Below are 23,301 nucleotides of genomic sequence, written 5' to 3' on the forward strand. Positions count from 1 at the left end.
ACCTGCTCCAAGATAAACACTCCATCAGATCCTTTGGATGGAAAGGTAACTCAAAACATGTAAATGAATTACTGCAGTACTGTGAGATAAGTACAATTAAGAAGCTAGCTATAAAGTATAGGGGTAAATAGAGAAGTGATTATGTCTTGAAAAAAGTTGGGAAGTCTTGTCTTCTAGAGATCATTTTTAAGCTGATTGTTGGAAGAATTAGGGACTTGCCAGATGGAAAAGTCCAGGCAGAATGTAACACAAAGTGAAAAGGCCAAAATCTAGGAATGACAGAGTGTGTTCCTAGTTTGTTTGTTTGTTTGATTGTACTGCCTTTGTTTCAGGAAGAATTTAAGGTAATTCATGTTCCAGTCTTCATACTGGAGTGGTTAGAGATGAGACTCAAAGCTGGCAGGAAGTATATTATCAAGAGTTTTGTAATTGATGCTTGAATATGAATTTTATATAATGGAAAACGAACCCAAGAGGACTGATAATCAGATTTGTTGTGAATTTTCTGTATATTGAATGAATGAAGATAGAAATTGAAGATTAATATGTACATTTACATGATTTCATTTTTGTAAAAGGCAAAAGTGCATTTATGTGTGTTTATATATACTTGTATATACAAAGGAAAATGTTTCAAAGGATATACTTTAACTTGTTCACAGTGATAACCTCTGGGGAATGGGATTAGAGGGAAGGGGATTTATGTGGCTGTCTGTATACTGGGTGGGATATTGTGCTTTTATTTCTGTATTTGAATTTTTAATAAATATGTATTATTTATAATAAAAAAAAGAAAATCAAATGCTAAAAAAAAAAAAAGAAAAACTGACTTTCCAATAAAAATAATCTAAAAGCCAACCAACCAACCAAACAAAACCAACAATGAAAGGGCAAAAAGGGCAAACTGGAAACTTAGTAGCTGTCCTGCCTTTCAAGGAAAATACTCTACTTATTTGTTTATGGTGCAAGTGAAGAGAATCCCTCCAAACAGGGTAAGGAGGCTGACTCCCGCAACGAGCAGAGCCCACGTGGGGCTGGCCCATTCGGCACACAGCCAGAGTGGACGCAGTGGGCCTGAAGGTCTGCAAAGCCTTGCTAACTCCCGCAATGAGCAGAGCCGAAGGTCTGCATGGCGTGTGCTAATTAAATACATTGCACTCAACAGTGTGCCCTGCCTGCTTCTCGCTACATGGAGTTAGAATGAATGCTGTGCTGCGGATGATGGTAAAGAAAGTCCTCCCATCACCAACCCAAAAGGTGTGCATAGCTGCATGCACACTTATGAGCCAAGTGTAACTTACACCCACAAGGGTATTGGGAGGAGTCTAGCTGGTTTCTTGGATGGGAAAAACACAAAAAAAGGTTAAGAGGGACAGGAATGCTTGCTGCTGCCTGAAGTTTGTCTCCATGCATTGATCAAATAAATCATAATCCACATTCTATGATAACCACATTGGGAAAAGTTTGATGTTAGTATTACTTTAAATTTTGAATGCAAGTTTTTATCATTCACCTAAATGACAAAGGTCTAAAAATAACCACCCAACCTAATACTATATAAAACTGTATATATAGGTAGAAATTCTTATTTTTTTTAAAGATTTATTTATTATTTTTGATGGGAAGCGGGGCTGCAGGGATCAGAACCAGCACCGCTACGGGACCCAGGTGGCACGTGCAAGGCAAGGATTTTTAGCCACTAGGTCAAAAATCCCTGGTTTTTAAACAAATTATTAAGTAGCATACTACTTTTGTAGGTTGGTGTTCTCTTAGGTGTGTATGAGGTGATATAAATATCTCCATCCTTTAATCCATTAATCCCTGCTAAGTACCCACAGATATAATCAGATAAGAACCAAAAGATTAATGCATGCATTGGTTATACTGCTGTTTCTAGGGCAAACACAAAAAACTAATATTTGTAAACATCAGTTTGATTTTACTTCTTTGGGAAAAAAAAAAGTCACCCAGCAGGGTGGGATTGAGGCACTAGGCCTAGCTGTTAAAGATACTGGTTGGGACGCTCACATTTGGTATGGAAGGCCTGAATTCAAGTTCAGTTCTACTCCTGCCTCCTGCTCACGCACACCCTGGGAGGCAGGCGGGCGACGGCTCAAGCAGTTGGGTGCCTTTCACGACAGCCTGGGTTTGGTGTCACAGGCACACGGGGCGCGAGGAGCGGATGGACGCTCTCAACCTGCCAGCCTGGTTTCCTTCTCATAAAACAAAGCAAAGCTGGCTTCTCATCGGGAGGCATGGCTGGCGCTGAGAACTGCCCCTTACAGAGCAGAGCACCATGCGCCCAAGCCCGTGAAAGGGCAGAACACTCGCACCCAGTGGGCAAGCTCAGAGTGGTTTACCTGGGCGGCTAGGCTGACCACTTCCAGCACCTCATGGCTACCACAGATGCTGGCAGTGAGAACTAAGACCTGAGGCTGACTCTGAGAGGGAGCAGGAGTTGTTTTGATGGTTAATACACTTCGGAACCAACTGCTCAACACACTGACGGGATCCTGAAGCCAAGCTTTCATTTGGCTTTTGCCCGTCTTTAATAATTTCCACTCTTCTCTCGCAGCTACTCCCAGCTAACTACAGCATACAAGAGGGAAAGGATCAGAATAAAGAAACCAGGAGTATGCTATATTCCTTAGACAACTTCTTAACTCCGCCCATCCACAAGCGCCGCCAGGCTAAGGAGCCAGTCACAGCCAAGTGGCGAGAGATGGGACTTTCAACAGACACCTTCAGTCAAGGCCTCTGTTGGCAGTAACTACTGAATGCGCACAGCAACACCGTCCCAAACTACAGTTCAGGCAAAATCACAGACTTGCCATTTGTATTTTTTAAAAAACCAACTGTAACCAAGAATCTACCTGATAAGGAAGACTTGGGTGGAATTAAAAATATAGAACTACAATGGGAAGATGTGAGGCTGCGCAGTAGTGCAAAGCTTACCAAGCATGCTGCCAGCCACCAGGATGTCGAAGAGGGTGTCGGCATAACGGCGGTAATCCAACCTGGAGCCAGTGGAGTCCAGAAACTTGGCTACAGCTTCAAGGTCATCACCAGCTTCGTTAAGTCCCTGGACAAGTGTATCCCTGAAGACTGTGGGTTCGAATTTCTCTTTTTCATCTGAAATAAACATTTTTATAACATGATTTCTCTAGGTGTACATTCCATTCCTTCACAAGCTTACCAATGGGTGCTTTCCCACTGTTCTTTATTCGACAGGTTATTTTCTAAAATCTGAAAGACAATTTAAGGTTTTTCTGCCTTGCATTCGCATTGACTCAAGGGGCCACAAAAATATTTGAACCTTTTCAACAGTCTAATCATCAAAAAATTAAACAAATAAACATGGGAAGGAAGAAACCTGGAGGGTTCTCTCTCCGGATGACTCACTCCCAGTGTGAGCACTGAGCAGTCGCACAGGTGTGGCTGTTCAGCCACTGCTTGTGATGTCTGTATTCCTGGTAACAGCCCCTGGCCTACGTTTTAGCTCTCCCTCTTCCGGTCCAGCGAACAAGCAGAAGGGAAGGGCTCAAGTACACAGAAGCAGGCCACACACAGGGGCTCTGATGGAGTTCCGGGTTCCTGCTTCAGCCCTGCCTTTCAGGAAAAAGAAGTTAGGAAAATATTTAGGATGTCATGAGCTATCTACATTATAGCTTCAGAGTAAAGATCCTAAACATTTGGTCTCAGTATCTTTTGAATTGCTAAAAAAAACCTTATTTTATTTGAAAAGGTGCTAGCACGCTCTGTCACATACACAGGTTTTTCCCATCTGCTGGTTCATTCCCCAATACCTGCAACCAGGAACTCAGGCCAGGGATCTCCCATGGATGGCAGGGACCCACCTCCTTGACCTGCCACCTGCTGCCTCTGAGGGCATGCCTCAGCAGGAAGCAGAAGGCGCTGCCTGGCTGAGGGATGCGCACACTATGCTCACGGCTTACGCTGCTGCAATGGACAGCTGCCCACCCCCCCCCGAAATTTCCAAGGGTTGTTTTGCTGCTGTAGTTATGAATACTTAATTCACTAAAATTAAAACAGAACAAGTCTAAAAAATATTTGTTCCATGAAACAAATTAGGAAAAGTGGCATTTTTTGTCCCCTCCTGCAAATCTTTCCAATGCCCGGCTGGACAGCAGACAGTGGATTTCCTACATGGACCTCCTTTGATTTAGCGCGATACTGGAGAACCTTAAGTCTAGAAAACTTAAAAAACCCAGAAGAAAATTTTATGAGAGAGACGAATAAAGCTAGCAATTACTATTTGTACGACGGACTAAGCATTCCTTGGGCACAGGCCAGGGTTTCACACCCGGGAGTCCTGTCCACACCCAGCTGGCTGTGACAGGTGGTCCCAGCCTTCCCCCTCAGGGAAGCATCTTAGGGGACGGAATCCTTGCTGCTCTCCCAGAAAATGCCGAGTAAGCCTTTGGAGTAATTTCAGCTATTTCGCACAAGTGAAACCTGTTTAAGAAGAGGAACCTTGTAGAAGGTTAGTTTGAACGAAGCCAGGAAGAACAGGTGCTGTGGGAAAGAAGCGAAGGCAGGCTAGAGGTCAGAGCAGGCAGATAATCCGAGCAGGCTAAGGACACAGCACCCGAGTCAAGCCAAAGGGAGAGGGAAAGGTGTCTGGGTGTGGAGTCCAACCCATCCCCAACTTCTAGTACAAATATCTTTAGAGGTGAGGGAAGTTACTGCAACTGACATGACAGGAGGAAGGGGGAAGAGGCTATAAAAGTATTTCTTAAATTAAAAAGAAAAATGAAGCATAAGAAATCATTTTAAAAGACAAGAAGTTTTCACAGAATCGAAGCATGTGAGTTTCCACACAAAGGGCTGTTTTGTCACTTGGCACAGTGATTTAAAGTGGAGCCACGCAAGGCACATTGATGATGGAGACAGTGCAAAATGCTGGGGCAAAGCAGTGACCAAGTTTCTGGGATAAGAAAATCCAAGTCATATATCCAGTATCCAGAAACAAAACAGCACTGATTTGCTGAACAGAATCCCGACAGGTCTCAGGAAAATCTCAAAATAGTCTAGAATGCCCATGTTCAAATCATGCACACGTGGAAATACGTAAGCAGGGGGTCAGGAGACACCCTTCCCCCACCCCTCTCCACACACACACCAGGCCCGGGGGAGAATGGGTGCCAGGCTATCACATTCTTGTGGGTCAAGGTGACATTCCAAGTTGAACACTACAGCTGACCAGGCCTGTTCTTGAGCCTGATGATATGTGATGTGATGCAGGAATTGCTGCAAAATACCAGCACTGTCAGAATCTCTCATGCGTTTGCTAAAAGCAAAGGTTGGGGCTGGCCAGCTTTCAGGCACAGAAAACTAAGCGTACGTAGGTGATTCGACTTATGAAATCCAAAGATGATGCAATGTTCGGAACAACTCTGAAGAGCATGAACTAAGCCACAATAACACAGACCTTACACAGACATCTAGTGGAGATGATGATGTAATGGCAGGAATGGCAAGAGCGTGAGGACACGTGAGGGGCAAGGCAGCACAAGCTGGCTGAATCCTCACCTTCCATGGCAGGCAGCACACCTAACACCTCCCATGGAAAAATCGAGAACTAGCTCTATGAGACTGACACTTGGTCACACAGATTATGTGCATCCAAAGAAACTACTGGAAGAGTTGCAGGAGTTTTGGGGAAGCAGCCTTGCTGCTGTGATAACACATTTTGAAGAATGGTCTGACAAGTTACTCCACGTGCATGTGTAAGTTTGGTAACACTGAAACTACCCTTAAAAACCGGACGGTGGCTGTGTGTCCATATAGACTGACTGCTTGGAGGCCAGCCAGAGGAGTGGGCCTGCAGTGGTTAAAGCGAGTGTCACGGACAGTGGTGTTGGCAGCAGAAGCAAAGACTGGCTTTTCTCGTACCAGGCTGAGCCATGCAGCATGAGATACCATTAAGACATACAAAAATGAACTGGAATGCTAGTCATTTCAAACAAAAGACAAAGTCCTTCGGCTAGCCTAAGCAAAATGCCATGCAGCCAAGAACATGCAAATATCCACTGCGGAGGCAGGGTAACAACTAGTGTGTTGTTGTGTGTGGTGGGGACAGACGAGAACTCTAGAAGGACTATGAGGGACTCCGGGGTGCGGGGATCCATGCTTCTCAGAAGAGGAACTTCCTGCGGGCAAAGAGAACTTCCGCTGCTGAGGAGACTTTCTGCTTAGAGAAGGCTAAGCTTTTTTCTGTTAACGTGAGAACAACATGCAAGGTAAAATGAGCTCATGCTCTCCCACCGTGGCACAACATCTGCCAGTGATGATGCCGACTAGGTGAGAAAACAGACTTCGGTGATGAATTGAAAATGACAAATGGAGGAACTGGGCCAGACGTTGATAAGGAGTGAGGAACCCAGGCTGGACCAACCATCCACACTGTGCTTGAACTTGAGACAATCTGAAAAGCTGTGTTTCGGAAAACAGCTTTCATCTTCCTATAGTAATTTTGAAAACAACTGCCAAGGAAGAAAATGCGTAAAACAGCCCAGGAGTCTCGATAAGGAGCAAGAGCACCACAGCGCACATACAAGAAGAATCATTAGGATGTAAAAGCTCACACCTGCCAAGGTGTCCATCATGACAAAGAGTGACAACTTCAACAAAAGTTCAGGGAAGACACAAAGTATTTCAACCAAAGATTCCTTTTGCTCTGAAAGGCTGTATTTCATTTGAGGATTGCAGAAATACTAACCAGACCCATTAGGGGGACTCCACTGTCTCCTTGAATTTCCATAAGGCATTCAGGCCTCCCTTAAAGCGGGAAGCATCCAGTTAGGGTCTCAGATTTACACTGTGTTGTAAATCCCAAGTGTGGCTGGCAAGAGTTGGTTGCAACAGCCCTTGCACGGACAGAAATGCACCTATGACCCTCAAAGACACCCCTTAGTGTCCCAGCTGCACTGATTCCTGTGGTAACCACTGTAGCTGGGTTAATGCAACTGCTTTACCATCTGCTAATGCAGATATAAACAAGAAAACATCACTTTCTGGAAGCCACTGGGGCACAGTAAATAGCTAAGGAATATCATGTGTACCTACACTGGCAGTTCAAGTTTTATGCAGTTACTTGTCAACTCCATTTGTTGTCAATCTAAGAGTGACTTTAATTTTGTAGCACAGAACTAAAGTCTTAGGAAAAAAAAAATCGGGCTGCTTGGTCATTCAGATGCCTGCAACGTGGTCATTTTTTTATGTTGTTGATTTCCACTCATTTTAACCCAATTACTTCATGCAATCATTGGGGGAGGGGGAGGCGCAGCTTCATTATTAAACACTTCAAGCCACTGGAGAAAACTTGAGGACGTTGGAGAACGTGTACTAAGTCAGATGTATTTCACAAAGACGGAGGGAGGGGTCTGGATGGAGTTCCCTGCCACAATCCGAACATTAGTTAGATAAGAACGTCTACTGCCCTGGCACACAGCGCATGAGCTCCGCCGGGAGACGGCTTCCAAGTGACGACGGCCCTTGCAATGACTTACCTCCACACGCCTGTTGGTGATCCTGATCACCTAAGACATGATATGCCATCGGAGGTGGGTCACAGAAGAGCAGAAAATGAAGCCGATTTAAGTTTCTTCCAGGCGGTGGCCGCCAGATCTAAGATGCAGGTACTCAAAACTGTACATCCCCTTCATTGTCAGCTCATGTTTCCCCTCTGAGTCTCCTCACTGAGTTTCAGTTCACTTTTCTTATACCCAAGAGGATAGCTATGTAATTATGCAAAACGGACTAAATATAAATTGCTCAGAATATTCTTCCCACAGAAAGAACAGTAACTTGAGCATTCTACGAAAAGCAGAAGTCAGCCAGGCACACACTTTAACAGGCGGCCCCACGCTGGGCCCCTCACCACGCTTCCCACAACAGGGGCGCGTGAAAACATCCTGACATTTGGGGAGTTTACAGACGTGAATTTGATTCCTTAGATTCCGAAAAAGTAAAATAACTTAAAAAGCTCTTCAATCTCTTTCTCCCCGATTTGTTTCTCTTAATGTGATCACTTTTATCATGCCTACTCAAAAACCACAAAGAAAGCAAAAAAGTGTCAAAAATAGCACAGTTCTCTTCCTTCCCACATTTAAACGAAAGGGGCAAAGGGTGGAGATCCTTATGGGCTCTTGGGGTGTCAGTCATGTGCTCATTATGAGTGTAACCAAAGGATAAAAATTCACCAATCAGTACACATGTGCCCTTGGTATGGATACTGCATTTTCTATAAAATGATAATTAAATATATCATTTTCCTTCAAAACGACAGCAAGACAACCTGAAGAGTCAGCCAAGAGAAGCGACTTGTCCAACATCAAACATGGGACATTCCGGTGAAGCCATGGCTCCAGATTTCATAGAGCAGTTCCGGCGGTGGTCCCCGGGGCCATCTGCTGCTGCCGTAGCAGGGGCTTGCAGACTGGATTGACTAAGAACGGTGGTACAAGTGTATCTGGCTCATGACTGCAGGCTGAAGTCAGTATCGTCGTGATGGCAAAGCAGCTGCCAGGCTTCCAGAACCCCAGGCTGGTGATGGGGAGAGCCTCCTTGCCGTTCCATCCGGGGCAGAAGGACCAACAGGGACATGCTCCATCCCCAGGCATTCTTCCCTCCTCACCCAAGGTGCTCAGCATCTCATCTCCAAAACTTCAACCTGAGCTCTGCAGGTGGACAGACAGCCCGTTCACACTCTCCTCCTGTTACACTGATGAGAACTTACAGACACCCCCAGAAACACGAGACAAAACCTACCCCTTTTCCGAGTCTTGAACCGCTGGCCTGTTAGCACTGGCTTCTGATGCTTATTCATAAAATTTCTGAAAACAAAACAAAACAAAGATTATGTCTTTCAAATAAAGCAGCTCAAATGAAAAAAAAAAAAAAAATACGTGATGCACACACATGTTGAACCTCACTCCAAACTGAATAAATCCGCTCGACTAAACCAGCAAGATGGAGAAGGCAGGAGCAGCCTGCATCAAACATAACCTATGAATGGAGGGAAGTATCTGTACAAGACAGACTCAGGAAAGACAGAGGCCACTTCTCGCTGCGAACCTGAACTCTCCCATAGCTGTAACACGCAGAGTCAAGATATTCCCAAGCTTGCTAGCACACATAGGACAAGCTTTAATGAAATTGTGTCCATTAAAGCAGCAAGAGGAAATGATCAGCATTAATAGAGAAAATGAAAAACGCTACCTGGTGCTTTTCAAAGTTTCTAAAGATTATGATCTGAAGATACATAAATTTCTTTCATCACTTATACAATCGAGAAAATTCTCAGAATCTGAGTAAATTTTATAATTCTCAAAGTTCAAAAACATGTAAACAAAAGTTCAGAAAAATGTAGAAACATTAACTTCTATCAAATCTTCTTTCAGAGAAACTTGCAGCTTCTCATGACACAATGTTTATTGCCAGAAACTACAAATTCAAAAGCTTTTTAAAAGTAAAGTCACAAACAGATGGTATGTCACTTGACAGTGTGAGCAAACAGCACTGTTATGAACTCTAAATGAACTTGACATATCTTGCTTGGAGAGAAGGTGCCTGAGCCAGGAGCCATGCCCTCTAAGAGCACCAGTGGGAGACAGAATCCAAACATTCCCAGCACAGTGTGGCCCCCGAAGCAGCAGCAGCGCAGCCCACAGCTAGGGCAGGGCAGGGCAGGGCAGGGCAGGAACAGGTCTTGCTAGGGCGGGAAACAAGGCCATAAGCGAATTATTTACTCCTGGGGAAAGCTGCCTGAGAGGATTCAGGATTCAGGATTCAGGCTGGATCAGCAGGCACAGCTTTGGGGCAGGAGAGATGACCCAGTGTCCCACGCGGCCCCCAATCGACAAGTACCATACAAAGTACTCTCTCACCAGCACCTGGTCAGAGAGGGGGGTCTGTTCTTGAGACACAAAGACAGGGACACCCCAGCCCAGAGCTTCTCTGGGATGCCCCAGCCCAGAGCTTCTCTGAAGATACAAGTTGGGAACTGCTCTCTGCCAAAGACGCGTCTACTTTGTAATTCACCGTGAAGTTTCAACTACTAGCTCTCTCTGAAGTTCTAGGTTCAGGTGTAGCCACAAACGGATGGAATTCCCTACTTCATCTTGCTGTCTGCTTCTCCTTTTCTGTAAGCAGAGCATTACCAAATACAGCCAAAGACTGACACTACTTGTTAAATCTGTAGTGTTTCTATGCATTGCAGCTCTAAACACAGAAGTTCGTTTCTTTGCAGAGGCCAGTTACACGGGCTTACTTTTTATCTCTCAACCCGATCTATGCTGACACCACACCATGTAGAACTAGAAATGCACCCCAATATTCTGACATAAGCCCGTAAGTGAAGACAGACAGGAACTCACCCAGGTGAGTGAAAAACCAAACGAAGAGATTTTTCGTCCCGACCAGCTAGCTGTTGTGGCTCGGCTGTTACTATTTGCAGCCCAGGCCTGGTTTCCCTCTAAATTTAGCTCTCGGTGCTTCACTGCAATGTGCGCTGTTTGAGTGTCAGCCTTTATAAGGCACACACAGATCCCTTAGAATACCCTGGCCAAGAGCCGCAAGAGCACTTTGAGCTAAGAACCTGTGCTGCCTTCCCCCGCACAAACAGCAAAGAACAGTGGCAAAAACTGACTTTCACCGCGTGGCATCCAGTTAGTGACTTGAAACCCACTAAAAATACCCCCAAGTTTGCAAATATCGGAGTTTAACAGAATTTAAGCTACACAGGCATCAGGGTCATTCGCGTTCCATTGTTTAATGTGGAAGTACACACAGAATCTACTCTGGATCTGTCGGGGTTCCCTGCAACACAGCACTGTCTCCTGAAGGGTGTCACCCCCAGCTGTGACCACAACCCCTGGTATATAGGGGTCCCACACGCAGTACCCCCTAAACAGGCTGCTACTGTGGGTGTTGACAATTCAGTCTTGCCTGCCTTACTTCTCTGTTTTTCAAAGGGGCCGGTATGGACCCATCTCGTGGTTGCTCATACAAAAGAATGACTGTTCTTCTCTAGTCACCCCGAGACTGGCTTCTCTCGCTCTCTTTCTCTCGCTGTCTCTCTCTCTCTCTCTCTCTCTCACACACACACACACACACACACACACACACACACACACGAGAGACAAAGACAGAGATCCATCTTCCAGCCAAGGTCACTTCTCAGCTGCCAGCAACGGCCAGGACTGAGCCACAGCAGACGGGAACAGAGTCAGAGCCTGGCCTCCCCCGTGGCGGGCAGGGACTCCATCCCAGGAGACCACCCAAGACTGCTGAAATCTTGGCCACACCTTCACGTGGGTGGCACAAGCATTGTCCATCCATTTTCTAACTGGTTAACAGCCCACCAATGGGGAATATCTTACCTGTAGGATGTGGCCCAACAAGGAGGGGTCGGAAAACGCTCAAACTCTCAATACCCTTCGTCAAACCTTTGGGGTCTCTCCCTCTCTCCTTTTGAAAGGTACTCCGTCTTTCTCTCCGGAGCTGCTTTTCCCTGCCCCTTTCTTTCCTTGCTCACCCGGTCTGTTCACAGGTAAAACGTGGTCTGCAACTGGCTCCTGGCTTCTTGTTTCTGTAGTAAGCTGAGGAAAGAACCTATCCACCGAGCTTTTCTGGTAACAAGCAGCAGCAGCTTAACCCACTGCACGGAGGACTGGCCCATCTTCAAACTCTGGCAACACATCACATTTAATACACTACACTACTAACGCACGGCAGGCACGAGTCACCACGCTACTCACACTGCCTCAACTTGATGGACATGCACTAAGAAAGATCAACCACAGTTCTTGGTGGAGGGATGCAGGAACCGGCTCCGTGGACGGGGTGGCTGGCTCTCCTGCTGCTCCACTCTGCAGCCAGTGTTTGAAAGCTGCCACAGATCCACCATCACCACCACGGCTGCTTCCCCACAAAGCTTTAGAGAAACAACTCTAAGATGGGTCACCCTCTTCTGCAACAGTGGTCAAACAGAACTATGCCCATGGAAGCATGTTACACGCGCGCGAACTCAAGAGCCAAAAGATATCAGCTACTGAGGCCTTGAGCTGTGGCTAACATGACTGATGATGATTAAATGTTTAATGTTCTCTCACTTTCATTAAAACTTAACCAACGGCTACCAAGTTGCATCACAGTTCTACAAAAAATCCTTCAAGGTGAAACACCTAAATTTGAAAAAAAAAAAAAGTCATTTTTTTTTTTAAAAAGATTCATTTATTTTATTACAAAGTCAGATATACACAGAGGAGAAGAGACAGAGAGGAAGATCTTCCGTCTGATGACTCACTCCCCAAATGACCGCAACGGCCGGTGCTGCACCGATCCGAAGTCGGGAACCTGGAATCTCTTCCGGGTCTCCCACGCAGGTGCAGGGTTCCAAGGCATTGGGCCGTCCTCAGCTGCTTTCCCAGGCCACAAGCAGGGAGTTGGATGGGAAGTGGAGCTGCCGGGATTAGAACCGGTGTCCATATGGGATCCGGGGCATTCAAGGCGAGGACTTTAGCTGCTAGGCCATGCCGCCGGGCCCAAATGTCATTATTTTTAAAATGAAGTTCCGGGCCCTGCTTGTGGCCTGGGAAAGCAGCTGAGTGAATCTGAAGCCAGGAGCCAGAAGTTTCTTCCGGGTCTCCCACATAGGTGCAGGGTCCCAAGGTCCTGGGCTGTCCTTGACTGCTTTCCCAGGCCACATGCAGGGAGCTGGAAAGGAAGCGAAGCAATCGAGACAAGAACTGGGATCTTGGCGCATGCAAGGCAAGGACTTTAGCGACTAGGCTACCGTGCCGGGCCCTTATTCCATATTTTAAAGAGTGAAATAATTTCCTATAGAGAATAAACAAAAAAACTTTCTTGGAATGACTTATGAACTATTTTTCTTTCCATGAAAGCTACAATTAGAAGAATAAGCGTGATAAAAATCCTTCCTAGAAAGTAATAGACCTAGGAATTCAAGGAGTTAACAGTCTCTGAAAAGAAACAAAAACAGCCCAATTAGCTATAGAATGTAAATGATTAAGTATACTCTAAGGCAACAAACAAACACACGCCTAAGTCAAACTCTGAAATACTGCCTGGAGTAACATCTGCTCATTCAAAACCCTGATCAGTTCTGACTCTGTAGACTCCAAATCACTCAGCCTCCTCAAGCAAGACTTCACAATTCAGAAAATCCTATTCCAACTGTAGAATTGACAACATCGGAATATACAACATAACGAAACCTAGAATTTCATTAACGCAGGAACAGTGTGGTTCATACCCGTGTCTCTTTCACTCTTATTGTTAATAAGATAAAGCAAAAAGGCACCGATTTAAAAAAAGTATGAAATTTTATATAGTCTCTCTCCAAAATTTCCTGTTTTCCAGAGGGGAGCATTCCTGGTGGAATCTTGACCTGTGGTCCTCTATCACGTTATCAAAGGAATGCAACCGATAAGACAGTCTAGCAGCAGCTTTAGCTTTAATCAGTGGGGGTGAAAGTTAGCCAGCACACAGGTGGGCAGGCTAACTTGTTATTTCCTATTGACCTGTGGTGGTAGTTTTTCCTTTTTCCTATGGATATACTATGGATATACTATGGATATACTAATACTTCGTAAGATTTTTAAAACTTTTTAAAAAAGTGCTAAGTAAGTACTGAAACACTTTATCTACCAATCAATGGCACCCTCGTTTGAATGTAATTTCTGAGAGGCCCTGGGGCATCCATGCCTCGTGGGCCATCATACTTGCCCACCCCTCCCCCTGCCTAACGCACGGGACCAAGTACATGAGCACAGCCAGCAGGCCGAGAGTCCCTGAACTGGTTCCCACACGCCACACTGCCATCCAATTTCGGAAAAAGCCTTCCTCACTGAGTAGACTGTCATAGGTAAAATCAACCATGCAGCTGGAATGCATGAACCACATTCTATGTGGCCTTTGACACTGAGGATTTAACTCATACTTGGGTAATTTACATGGTAAGATACTTGGGGGAGGTTGGGAGACAGGCAAGAGCAGTAGGATCTAAGGACAGTAGCAATGTTATTCTCGGGCAGGACATATTGAAACATTGTACATCCTTCATCAAGTGTATGCCCAACTCTCCTGTGGTTCAGAATAAAACCCCTTTACACAGAAGGAAGCCATGAGCAAAGGCAAACACAGAGGCCAAAGCATCTTCCCAGCAACTGGGAAAGCCCAGGAATCTGAATCCCAGGGTGGTGGGCTTGCATTTTCTGGAGCTTTTAGAAATACAGTTAGCCCCAGAGAGGTACCAAATGTTTCCGCACCCCACATCTGCTCTGATGTAATACTGAAAATAACTCATGTATCGATCAGTTATTTTACTATACTGCATTGATGTACCGATGCTTGTGATACATACAATCCTATGTACATGATAGCTTTAAAAATCCTTTCACTGGGGGCCCATTGTGGTAGCCTAGCAGAAGTCCTCACCTTGAACGTGCCGCCAGGATCCTATAGGGGTGACGGTTTGTGTCCTGGCAGCCCCGCTTCCCATCCAGCTCCCTGCCTGTGGTCTGGGGAAGCAGCCCAGCACGGCCCAAGAACTTGGGACTGGCTCAGCTCCGGCCATTGTTGCCACTTGTGGAGTGAATCAATGGATGGAAGATCTTCCTCTCAATAAAACTATCTTTAATAAAAATGCTTTTGCTAGGGCAGCTGCTGGGCACCACAATTCATCCACGTCCTGAGACGCCCACACTGGAGCAGCTGGGACGGAGTCTGCCCTGCACCGCCTATCTCAGCTCCTGGCACTGAGCTCCCTTGTGCTAACTGCAGCTGCTGTGGGCGTTGGAGCGAGGCAGCGGGTCGGGACCTTGCTCCCTCTCTCCGTGGGGTTTCTGTGACGCCCGCAGCCATGTTTCTCCACAGCAGTCTTCATCGAGGACAGATGCAAATATGTACAAACCGAGTGTCACCAATCGTAACCATGATGGGAAGGAGAGGGAAAAACACGCACGTGTGATGCTCAAAATGAGACACGCCGTTTCCAAAGATTGAAATCCCAACACCTGTAACTCCGGAGGAGACATTACAATTTTCTATAAACCAAGCCATTACTTCCTTATATGTCTAAAAAGCGCCAAAGTATCCAAACCAATCAATAAAGATACAACCAGGGCTTACACACAAAGTACTTTCCTTCAATGAAGGGAGATTATAAATTAACTATCAATGCTGTCCTAAATAAAACTCCTCCTTGCCTCAGATTTATAAACCTCTTTTTAAGAATTTTCTCCAGGATCTGCTAGGACACTGTTTTAATTATCTTTAACAGTGATAAATTTCACGGTCTGAAGGATTTAATTTTAGGAAATCAAATATAATTCACAGTCTAATCAGTGGAATAAAGTATATGGGCATTTTGAAGCTAAGCGGTATCTCTATTTCGATATTGCAGCTCCTGACATATTCACGTGTTTTAATAATTATGGAAAGAAAGGGAAAGTTGGTGGTGAACCTGAGCAACACTGGGACTTTTAAACGCAAAGTGAAAGAGGACGTGAGAAGCCAACTTTCACACTGCATTCAAAGCAATGGTTTTCAAAAGCAAACCTCAACTGCCCAGTGAGCAACACAGTAAATGGGGCACCTACTCCAAGATCAAGTTTGCTTTTACATTCACCTATCTCATTCAGACATGGTCATACATTTCCTATATTTCAACACACACTACTTGTGATCTGATAAAGGTGAGAAAAATGCATACCGTTTACGGAGAAAATAATTCCCTTGATACTGCTTTTGTAAAGCCAGCAAAGGTATTTCTAAATCGAATGTTCGGTCGTGACCACTGCTGGCAAACCAAACAATCCTGCTTTGTTAATTGCCAGCTTTTCGTTACTTTCACTGAAACACTAAAGAGCAGCTCAGGGAGGAGGGGTTTCTCCTGGCATGCAAGGTCAGGCAGCCCGACGACAGCCGGACACAGAGCAGCCTGGGATGCTCTGCACAGCCACCTGTCTCTCCAAACAGCCACCCTCCTTCCATCACGGGCTCCACTCTCACAGCCCAGTCCAGTGCTGTAACTTCCCAGAGGCTAGGAAAAGCCAGAACCTTTCCCAGGTAGGATATGCCTTCAAAATTACTGATCCATATTTCAGTAGCTTAAGTTTTTGGGCTTTTTTTTTGGGGGGGGGGGGAGATAATTTCTATATTCTTTTTTTCTTAATATGATTTTTATACTATAAAGTATTAGTGCTTTGACAGCAAAACAAAACACACCCAATACACCACAGATGCGTAAAGAAACCAGTTAGACGGTCCACCTGGGAACCTCTGCCCAACTCGCGTCCCGGCACCACTCTCCGGCAATGCGTGTAATCCCGGCCCACTGCCTTCCAGGTCTGAATCAAAGATAAAGCTGACACTCAACAGATGCTGTATTCCGCCTACTGACGCAAGGGCCTTCCCTCTTAGGTGAGGAACGAGCAAAGGCCAGGATGATGGGGCCCCAAGACATCAAATGCAAGAGAGCATGGGTGTGTCCTGTGACTGCTGAATGGAACCAGAAGGCAGGACAGCTCTAACAGGCACTGCTCTGCACCCCCCCCCCCACAGCTCTAAGAGGCACTGCTCTGCACTCCCCCCTACCCAGGCTTTTCATCCAGCCCAGGGGACAAACAAGCACCTCCTGGTGTCTAGATAGGCAAATCCACAGGACATATTGGTTTGGAATAAAAAATATAACAGACCTTCAGGAAGCTCCTCGGTGGGGACAAGCCTTTGCCCACCATTACTTACTCCTCTCAACCGGGATAATCCTGGACTCCTCACCCCACTGGGGAACCTGTCCAGACCTCACGGGCAGGTACAGCGTACCGGTGTGTACACACATGTGCTGTCCATCACACGAGGCCACGGCCCTGGAACCCCGACAATGCTTAACGAGTAGACCATGACAACCAACATCAGCAAAGATGAATGAGAGCCCAGCACACAAAGTGCCCAACCTTGTTTGAAAAGGTTCAGACGGAGACCAGACACGGATCTGTTCACCAAGTCCATGACAGACGCCAAGGAGAATGTCGCAGAGATCCAGGCAGTTAGGTTTCCAGCTGCCGGCCTTACAGGAGGTGGAACTCCCTGCCCAGCGGCAAAACAAACAGGCACTGAAGCACTGACCGTCTCCCACGGCCTCCTACGGGCCCTGGAGCTGCAGTGCAGGTCGCTGATCTGTAACTGGACCTATCACCAACACCTACGGGCAATGGAACACTTTTGCAAAACGTGGATCTAAATCCAGGCCCTTGGCTCACCGTGAGATGTCAATTCCTTGGCTGAGGCCACACATTCCACTGCAGCGTGGGAGATACAGTGGGGACCCCAACAGATGAGCCCTGACTCCCTGGAGCACGCAGCCTGAGCCCACCTCCCCTCTCCCTTGGGGCCTTCCAAGGCAGCCGCCTCACTACTTGCTCAGATTTTCCAGCTTAGAGTTTGACAGAGCATAGCATAAATATTAACATGAGCTCAGCACCTGAGAAACTAGGTAAGCAGGTGTTACCTCCCAACGCCGCATGCTTCTCCAAACTCCCAAGGAGGGGGCAGGGAACCCTCTTATTTTTAGAGATATCACAAAGATAGCGCCACTATGCGACATAGAAATATTAGGAAGTTTATGAATCTGTGGTTCCTCCAGTACTATAGAATCTGTTTTTTAATTCGTTTCCTGTAGAGGCCAGACTCCGACACACACACACAATCTGAAATTCACACCCCCTACCACCAATGCTCCATCCCTTTCCGCTAGCCAGCAGTTTCCCCTGGACCATCAACCTGGGGCTCCTTTCCTGTTTACAACCCCTCCTCCACAGCTCCAAGTACTGTCTGCTAGGCATTTCCGACTCTCCCCAAATTACAGCGATCTAACATTTAGTTTTATAACTCTTAACCTTCACTAAAAGTGATCAAATATGAAAAACAATTTTTACATTTGACTCAAATTCACTGCTTCCCTGAGTATTAATATCTCCAGAACCAAGGGAATTAGACAGCTAACCAATTATGCTATATTTAATATCAATGTGAGACATTATTATCTTGTATATTGTAAATCATTGTATTGGTTTTTGACATAAACTTGAAAAAAAAAAAGCACCCAATGCTGAAAGTCATGAAAAAACAATGAAAGCATTTTCCATTCAGTGAGTCAAGTGGAGCCTTACTTTCAAAGTAGACAGTTTGCAAATACGACTGAACGTTTTTGGCAGCCTTCAATCAACTTGGGCCAAATTTAGAACAGGCCTAATCATTCCACTTTCCTCTTGGCACTCAAACACCCAAAAAGATAAAACTCGCTGAAGAGAGCCCTGGATGGCCAGTGAAGAATAAACAGTACTCTTGGCTGCGACCTACTAATCCTGTAATTAAATATCTTTTAAAACCTCTTCAAAAGGTCTAGGGAGTCCCACACCAAAGAAGCACTGAGTTACAAAGTCACAACAATCCAGTCAAAAGCAGCTTCAGTGGAACAAAACCCCAAGTCAGAACCTCCCAGCAAGCACGCGGTGCCCTGCCTTTCCCAGCCTCGCAGCAGCCGGGTTCCCACCTGGCTCCAGCTGCTCAGACTGGGCACGCCTCTTCCGGGGAAGGCCTTCTGGGTTGGTTAACAAGGCAGAAGAAAACCAGTAATTCCACTTCATTCACCTTCCGATTTTCTCGGTTGGATAAAGTCTTTTCACCAGAACTGCCAGGAAGGCATACAGTAGCCGGTGCATCGGGCTAGGGAGGCCACCTACCTCCCTGTAGGGGAAGCTGCTCCGTGACTGAATGGTTCCTGAAGGTACTTTGTTCACACGCAGGTGTAACTGTTTTAGTACCACTTGAAAGAAGAACTGCATAAGCTAAGCTCCAAGTATAAAGAATATTTATAGGCACAGGGCATTTTTTTTTTAAATTTGAAGGTACAATTACTTACGGTTCGAGATTCCCCTCTAAGTTCCCACCCCCACCACTGATTTTCCCCATATTGTTACAATAGTATAGTTCTTCATAACAAGTGATAATCCCAGCAGGCTGTTGGCACATGGTATTCTTAATTTGTGCTAAAAAAGACTTAAGTTTCTTGGGAGCTCTAATATTTAATTTTTCTTCTTAAAAACTTCATTATGGAGAATGTCCCAGGCACCCAACAGCAGAAAGCACTGGGTCGCACAGCTGGCCAGGGACCAAGCACCCTCCCAGCTTCGGCCACTAACAATACGGCTGAGTTCTGTTTCATCTAGTCTCGCTCAGCCCCTCAGCCCCTGTTGCCCAGGCCACCAATGATACTTGGAAAGCAAATCTCAAACACCACGTCATTCCCTTCGGTACAGACCTCTCCTTTGCGAACATACAAGACACTAAAACTTCCCGATATCAACTATCCCGATAGACAGGATAAGTATCTAGATCTGAAAGTTGGACATCAAGAAGAACAGTACCCAAAGACTGAGTGCTCCAACAGGAACTCCTCCCTGCCACTGAAGGGAGCAGCATCCTCTGGGGCCAGGCAGCAGCAGTGAGGGTGGGTCCTGGTGGGAGGGTGTGAAACCCACGTTTCTCTTCCAAAGCACTCTCTAGCCACATCCCGGCTCCTCTGAACGAGGGATCCACTCTGAGTTTTACCCAGCCTGACACTGATGCCCTCCTTTCAGTATGTTTTAGCAGGTGCAGGCTGCAGAGGATTACAATTCCAGCAGTTGGATGGGTTCCGTCCTCACCTTCTGATTCTAGTTCAAGCCCCTCCTCCCACTCCCCCAGGGAAGCCACCCTCCCAGCTGTAGGTGGTTTCTGACTTCAATAGATCTTGCTTCTCTCACTGCAGGGTTCTCCAGGTGGAAATTCCTCTCTCCCATGAGAAAAGACCGGAAGTTGCCTTTCATTACTACCGTTTTACCCCATAACTGCACCTGAGATCCAGGTACAGTGTCTGGAACGTGCAACGGGCACAGATTAAAACATCAAGTGGCCCGTTTGCCCCTGGTGATGACCATGGGGGGTGTTTGTAGCGCCATCACCTGTCCTTGCCAGGGAGGATTAGTCGAGTTGGGAAATAAATCCACCTAAAATAACTTGGGGATCAAATGAACTCAACTCAGCATGCCCTGGGTCCAGGGTTGGTCACATCTGGAAAACTGGAGGCAAATCTGGCCTGGTTAATTCATAGAGGCCAAGGAGCCAGAGACAGAGGAAGAGGGGCCTGCAGGAACCACCTCCACGCAAACCCAGAGAGAGGCGATGATAAGGCAACATTACACGTGGCAGGTAGGAGGCTGGGTTCCAGGAAATAGGAACATCAGCCTCACATACCCCTCCACGCGGCACACAGGCCCCAGGCCTGCTCCAGGGGGTGGGGGAGGCTGGGAGAGAGAGCAGGAAGCAGGAGCCTATCAGTTCTGGGAAGGACTGGGTGAGAAGGGGAGGTTACTTCGGGAAGAGCATAGCAGAAACTAGGTGGTGAAAATTACTTGGAAAGGCAGGGACCTCGCATGATCTCAGCGCCCGACCTGAAGCTCTGGCCTAGGGCACACGAGAGCCACCAACAGGATGGGGGTGTTCTGTGCTTCTTCTCAGAGTCCCTCCAACGAGTCATACGGGGAGAAGTGGCCGAGGGAACGCCTCAAGAATCCACTGAGGGGGCTGACGAGGGGGCCCAGGGGCCACTGCACTTGTGATTCTGCGCACGTGGGATGGCAGCTGAGCGTGGCCCAGGCGGCAGACCTGCACCAAGCCCCTTCAGCCTGCACCTGGCTTTGGTCTAGCCCACTCCCAGCCACTGTGGCCATTTTGGGTACAGACCAGCTAATGGAAGATTCTCTAATTGCTTTTCAAATAAATAAATCTTGAAGAAAAAAAAAATAGACAAATAGACCAGGAGATCAGCATAGCAAGGGAGGGGAGACATGTTGACAAATACTTGACATCTCAGAAACTGTCGTGTCAAGGTAAAGAGACACGAAGATCAAATTCTCTTATACTAGTGTGGCAGCATGCTCCCATTCCTGTAAGAACAAAATGGTGGGAATATATGCGTATACTATTTCCATACATAATTCCACGGGCCGTGGAGCACTGAGAAGGGCCTGGGCAAAGCGCGAGCAGCCTTCAGCTCCAATGGCTGATCCAGAGGACACAGCACCCACCAGCCCAGCCAAACAGCAGCTTCCCCTTCCTGCCAGGCACACAGCACAGGAAGGCAGCGAGAGGCAAAGAGCAGCCAAAGCAGGTTCCAGTTCTGTGCCCACACTTCTCTGCTGGGGACAAATGTTTCTGTCATTTGCAGAAATGAAAATAATATTGGCCAACTCCCGGGTTGAGGCAACAATCATTGAATGAATTTCATGGAGAGCATCTGGCAGGATATTTGGCGCAGGCGGAACGTGCGGTGATTTAATCATCAATGAAACTTCTAATGCGCTCATCAGCTAATCTCACGGGTCCACGCAAACCACTCGTGGAACCCATCTGAGGAACGCTCCACCTGAGTGTGAGACGCGACTCACCTGCATTTCTGGGAATGCTAGTCTTGTCTAAGCTTTCCCGAGTCCACATTTATTGAAGGCATGGATTCAGACACCTCCATCCCAGCCAGGCGTCAGAACTAAAAACCCACATTGGCTCCCGATCAGCCCCCAACCCCCTCCCCAAAGTCCTGACAACTTGAGTGACATAAACACGCAAGGCCTTCAAGGAACCAGGACCCCGACTTTGACCCGTGAGATGGGATTCCTGGCAAGAAGTCCCCAATTCTGCCAGGTGCCCCTGAGGACAGCATGCCAAGTCAGGACTTCAGGAGGGCGCCGTTGTGGACATTAAGTTACAAACCCACTTGCACCCGCGCTGGCAGCAGCATTCCAAGGGTTACCAAACACTGGTCTGGCTCACAGGCCTCCCTACTTGTTAGAACAGCCACCTCATTATCAAAACCGTCATCAACACAGGTTTCTTTGTTATACACCGAGATGCATAATTTCCTACCATCTTGGGCTGGGGGGAGCCCTTGGGCCGCCCCTCTCCGGCTCTGCCCCCCACCCTTCACCCCTAGCCTCAAAAGCTACAAAGCCTTACTGGGGGGAGGAAAGAAGAGTGGGGCTTAGCTTTGAGAGGCGGCAGGAAGTAAGAAATGAACATTCTCCCAGTTGTTTTTTTTTTTTTTTTAAAGAAGGTTTCAAAGCGAAAACCCGAGAAAGGTTTGGACAGCCAGGTCTCGCACAGCTCGGCCGGGTAGTGAGCTCGCCCCAGGGGCGCCTGAGCCCGTCCTCAGCTCTCTGCTGATGGACACCTTGCTCGTGCGGCTGCTGGATCCACGAGCTGCAGCCGTTCATTTCCAAGGCGGGCGAGGGGCGAGCCTGGCCTGGGAGCCACGCGCGCGAGCGGGGCAGAAGCTGGCTGCTCGGGTCCCCCGGGGTCCTCCGAGGTCCGATTATTTATTAGCACCAAGCTTAATCCGAACCTATAAATAGGCAGCGGCCCGCCGACCTCGTCGTCCTCCCTCCCCCGGCCCCTCGGCCCCGGGGCGGGCGCCGCCGGCGAAGCCCCCGGGGCCGGCCACGCGGGCGCCCGCACAGGCCCGGGCAGGAGCTGACAGGCGGCGGCCCCTCAGCCAGGCCTCGGGGGGCACCCCCGACCTCCAAGGGGCGCAGCCACGCGCGGGACCACGTGCGCCCGCCACCGCCGGCCGCGCAGCCCGCGGGGCTCCGGCGCCCGCGCCGTGCCGCACGCGGCGGCGGCTCCCGGAGCAGGAAGTGCGGCCTCGGCCACGGCACGCGCTGCCTCCCCGCAGCCCCGAGGAGGACGCCCCCGTCCCGGGCCGCGCCGACCGACCCCTTCCCGTCCCCGGACGCGGAGCTGCTGCTCACCTGTCCGAGGAGGTAGCGGCGATGCGCGAGGCCGGGAGGCTCCTGGCGGCGGCGGCGGGATCCACGGAGGAGACGGAGACGGCGGAGGCGGCAGACAATGGAGGAGTGAAGGACGGACACATTGGCATAGACACACGGAACCCGGCGCGGCTCCGCCTCCCGCCACGCCCCGCCCCTCAGCCAGGACCGCGCCACTCCGGAGGGGGGGAACCTCGAAAGCCGGGAGGCAGAGAAGGAGGCATCCGCACTCGTGAGAAAGCCAGCAAAGCACGCATAACCTTCCAGAACAGACGTCTAATCGTGACGAAGTCTCAACATGCCAGAAACGAACAGAAAGAGGTTGGGAACCTGCGAGAAGCATTTCCTGCTTTCCCCCTCAAGTTTTCTTCCATGTGGGTGATCCCGCTCC

At 47.8% G+C, this 23,301-nt stretch overlaps 1 protein-coding gene across 2 annotated transcripts in view; it reads right to left on the reverse strand.

Annotated features, from left to right (window-relative positions):
• Positions 1-23,020, reverse strand: part of BZW2 (basic leucine zipper and W2 domains 2) — a 43,434-nt gene extending 20,414 nt beyond the window's left edge. The window contains exons 1-3 of one of the 2 annotated variants that reach the window (XM_058677959.1): positions 22,893-23,020; positions 8,794-8,858; positions 2,956-3,132 (exon numbers count right to left, since the gene is read on the reverse strand). In XM_058677959.1, coding sequence (XP_058533942.1) covers positions 2,956-3,132; positions 8,794-8,858; positions 22,893-23,020 — 370 coding nt within the window. Of the gene's footprint in view, positions 1-2,955; positions 3,133-8,793; positions 8,859-10,400; positions 10,489-22,892 lie in introns of those variants that run through there. The other variant, XM_012926102.3, reaches the window with a different exon arrangement.
• Between the last annotated feature and the right edge of the window lie 281 nt (positions 23,021-23,301).

Source organism: Ochotona princeps, chromosome 20 (assembly GCF_030435755.1).
Source record: "Ochotona princeps isolate mOchPri1 chromosome 20, mOchPri1.hap1, whole genome shotgun sequence".
In the NCBI taxonomy this organism is placed as follows: domain Eukaryota; kingdom Metazoa; phylum Chordata; class Mammalia; order Lagomorpha; family Ochotonidae; genus Ochotona; species Ochotona princeps.